The sequence below is a fragment of the Aplysia californica genome, unplaced genomic scaffold, assembly GCF_000002075.1.
Source record: "Aplysia californica isolate F4 #8 unplaced genomic scaffold, AplCal3.0 scaffold00402, whole genome shotgun sequence".
Lineage (NCBI taxonomy): Eukaryota > Metazoa > Mollusca > Gastropoda > Aplysiida > Aplysiidae > Aplysia > Aplysia californica.
This window is the reverse complement of record NW_004797672.1, coordinates 287,990-290,906: the sequence shown is the minus strand read 5'-3', so window position 1 is coordinate 290,906 and position 2,917 is coordinate 287,990. Positions and strand designations below refer to the sequence as shown.

Here is a 2,917-nt window from a genome sequence, read left to right as displayed (position 1 = left end):
GTGTGTGTGTGTGTGTGTGTGTGTGTGTGTGTGTGTGTGTGTGTGTGTGTGAGTGTGAGAGTGTGTGAGAGTGTGTATCTGTACTTTTGTGTAAATGTGCTTTCATATGCTTATATTATGTATTATTATCGTGAGGCTGCATTGGACCAGTTTTGATTTTCCGTTCTGATCAGGTCACACAAAGAATACTCTTTGGAGACCCAAATTCTAAATACCACACTGTACAGGTGTGCAGTGTCTTTTAGAATCAATAGATAAACAGCAAAGTGAACACTGAAATCAAAGGTTAAACAGGCTGTGACAATATAAAAAAAGATGTTTCTTTATCAATATAGTAATAATTCATACTTACAACGTGTTCTCATACAGCGCTTTTACAACCACCCAGGGTATGATGAACACGAAAGACAAAGCTATGGACGAAGAAGAAGAGGAAAAAAACATAATTAAATTTCACGCTTGCTGGTATCTGCATATTATATTGTAACAATAGGCAAGTTTGATGGAAAGAGAGGCAGAGGCAGACAGAGGGAAAAGTTACTGGACAAGATGACAACATAGCTGGTAGCAGCAAGAACAACAGACACCATTGCTGCAACGCAAGACAGGGTGAAGTGGAGGTCCATGATCGCCCACGCCAGTCGGGGAGGCACCGGATGATGATGATGATGATATCTGCATATCATTGTGAAACACAAAGTTGTCTTTTAGAGTCAGTATTATTTCCAACGTATGTTTACCGAAATATGGTATTAGGAGATGAAACCTACGCCTTTCACTATAGGCAAAATTTTTATTTTTAAAAATTTTAGATTCAGTTCTCGGGGGGGAAGAAGAAAGAAAAGTATTGGTCACGATATGTGAGGCAGCGTGGTGGAATCAGGCTCTCGTCAAAATAATCAAAGTGAAGAAACTGTTTTTTTTTTAGGCTCAACACCTTTAATACCTATTAAAGAACTCATTTATGTGTGGATTTTTCTGAAAAACGTTGATTAAAGGTACAAAAATGTAAATATTTAGCTACCATGGACTCTTTAGCTAAGGAAATAACTAATCTTTGGCTGCAATTTTCTCATTAATTTTACCTCAGAAAATAGGTGAACCCCACTTCTTTCTTTCGCAAATATCTTGATTTGTATTCGAGATAAATGGATAATATTTTCATCCAAATAAAGACAAGTAAACTAGCTTTAAGATGACACAGATAACTCTACATGCCCAAAAATTTACGAGAGCCTGATTCCACCACGCTGCCTCACATATTTAGTTATGACACCTTGGACATTTATTGCGTTACGACGCGGTAGAATCAGGCTCTCGTCAAGTTTTAGGCAAGTTGAGTTATTGGTATTATCTTAAAGCTTGTTTATGTGTCGCTTTGGATTGAAAAAAAAATCATTTATCTTTAAATATAAGTCGAGATATTTACGAATGAAAGAGGTGGGGGTCACCTGGTTTCAGAGGTAAAATTAGTGAGAAAATGGCCGCCTAAGATGAGTTATTCCCATAGCTTGAGAGTCCAGTAAAATCCACACAGAAATATGTCCTAAATGGGCATGAAAGGTGTAGAGCCAAAAAAGAAATTGAATACCAGTTCACAAACCTGCGGTAAAATGCAAGTTTCTTAACTTTGATTATTTTGACGAGCGCCTGATTTCACCAAGCTGCCTCACATTTATTTTCAGATAGTTCTAACATGACGATGTATCCCTTTTGGATGATATCAAGAAGTCAAGGTCTGAAGAAAGGAAAGATGTACTTGGGCAGTCTGCCTCCTCTATATCTACCACCCAGGCAAAGCTGTACCATGTGGGTGGTTGGCAGGTGATCTGGTGTGGTCTGCTCCTTATTTCCTATCAAACATCTATAGTCCTCATCTCTCCTCCTTCTTTTTTGTGTATGTTACTCTCTAGTAACAAATCTATTTTTGGGTACTTATATGACCTTATTGTGTTGCAAGTGCTGTAAAACTCTTACTAGAACTAAACTAAAAAGCTGTACCAAGCATACAGCTTAAACATGGTCTAACAACTGTGCCCTAGGTCAAGATGTGTCTAGGGGTTCTCGCGGTCTAGAAGTCTAGAGGTTTAGAGATTACCGTGCTCGTCTCTCGTTCAATAGAGCGGGGGTTCGAAACTTGACAGCGACGGAACATTTTCTTCTCTAAAATTGTCTTCTTTCACCTTCTTTACTGCTCTCTAACCTTTCTGTCGTCAACTTTCGTCTCCTCTTTCTACCCCTTCCCCCCTCCCCATTTGCCTTCTCCTCTGGGTTCCTGACTTTTTCTGCAGCCTTGGCTCCTCCTTACTACTGTCTTTCATCCACACCCTGATCTTCTGGTTGGGAAGATCTACACCTCGATTTCTCGGACAAGGGCCAAAAAAATCTCGGAGGTACAATGTCAAGATGGGCACGTTAAAGATTTATTCTTGGTAAAAAATCGATAAGTGTAGGCTTCGCCACCACCTGGGCAAAATTCAAACTTGTATCCTCTCTGAAAATGTATATGTGTCCCACGTGCTCATATGACCATTTTATTATACAGTTGTGAGCGTCGTAAAACGTTTACAACCCCCCCCCAAACAACAAACAAACTAACAAAACGAAAAAACGAAGAAACTCACTCCAACCCAGCACAACGTAGAGGCGGACCCCCCGTCTCTCTGTGGCCAGGGGCCTATACACGAGCATGGTGAGGTAGAGAGCTTCCACAAAGATCCACATGTTGCAGGCTATCACGCTGTACATGAAGATGCTGATGAGGAGCTTGCATTCCCAGTGCTGGACAAGAGATGAAAGAAGAAAGAGCTCGGTGAGGTACGGTAATAACAATTATAATAATGATAAGGATAATGAAAATGATAATGATAATAATAATCATCATCATCATCATCGTCATCATCATCATCATCATCAT

At 39.8% G+C, this 2,917-nt stretch overlaps 1 protein-coding gene across 1 annotated transcript in view; it reads right to left on the bottom strand.

The window, feature by feature from the left end:
• LOC101854268 (glucagon-like peptide 1 receptor) overlaps window positions 1-2,917 on the bottom strand; it is a 72,064-nt gene that overhangs the window by 7,411 nt on the left and 61,736 nt on the right. Inside the window, exons 8-9 of the mRNA XM_035971240.1 lie at window positions 2,625-2,781; window positions 353-413 (exon numbers count right to left, since the gene is read on the bottom strand). Coding sequence (XP_035827133.1) covers window positions 353-413; window positions 2,625-2,781 — 218 coding nt within the window. The remainder of the gene's footprint in view (window positions 1-352; window positions 414-2,624; window positions 2,782-2,917) is intronic.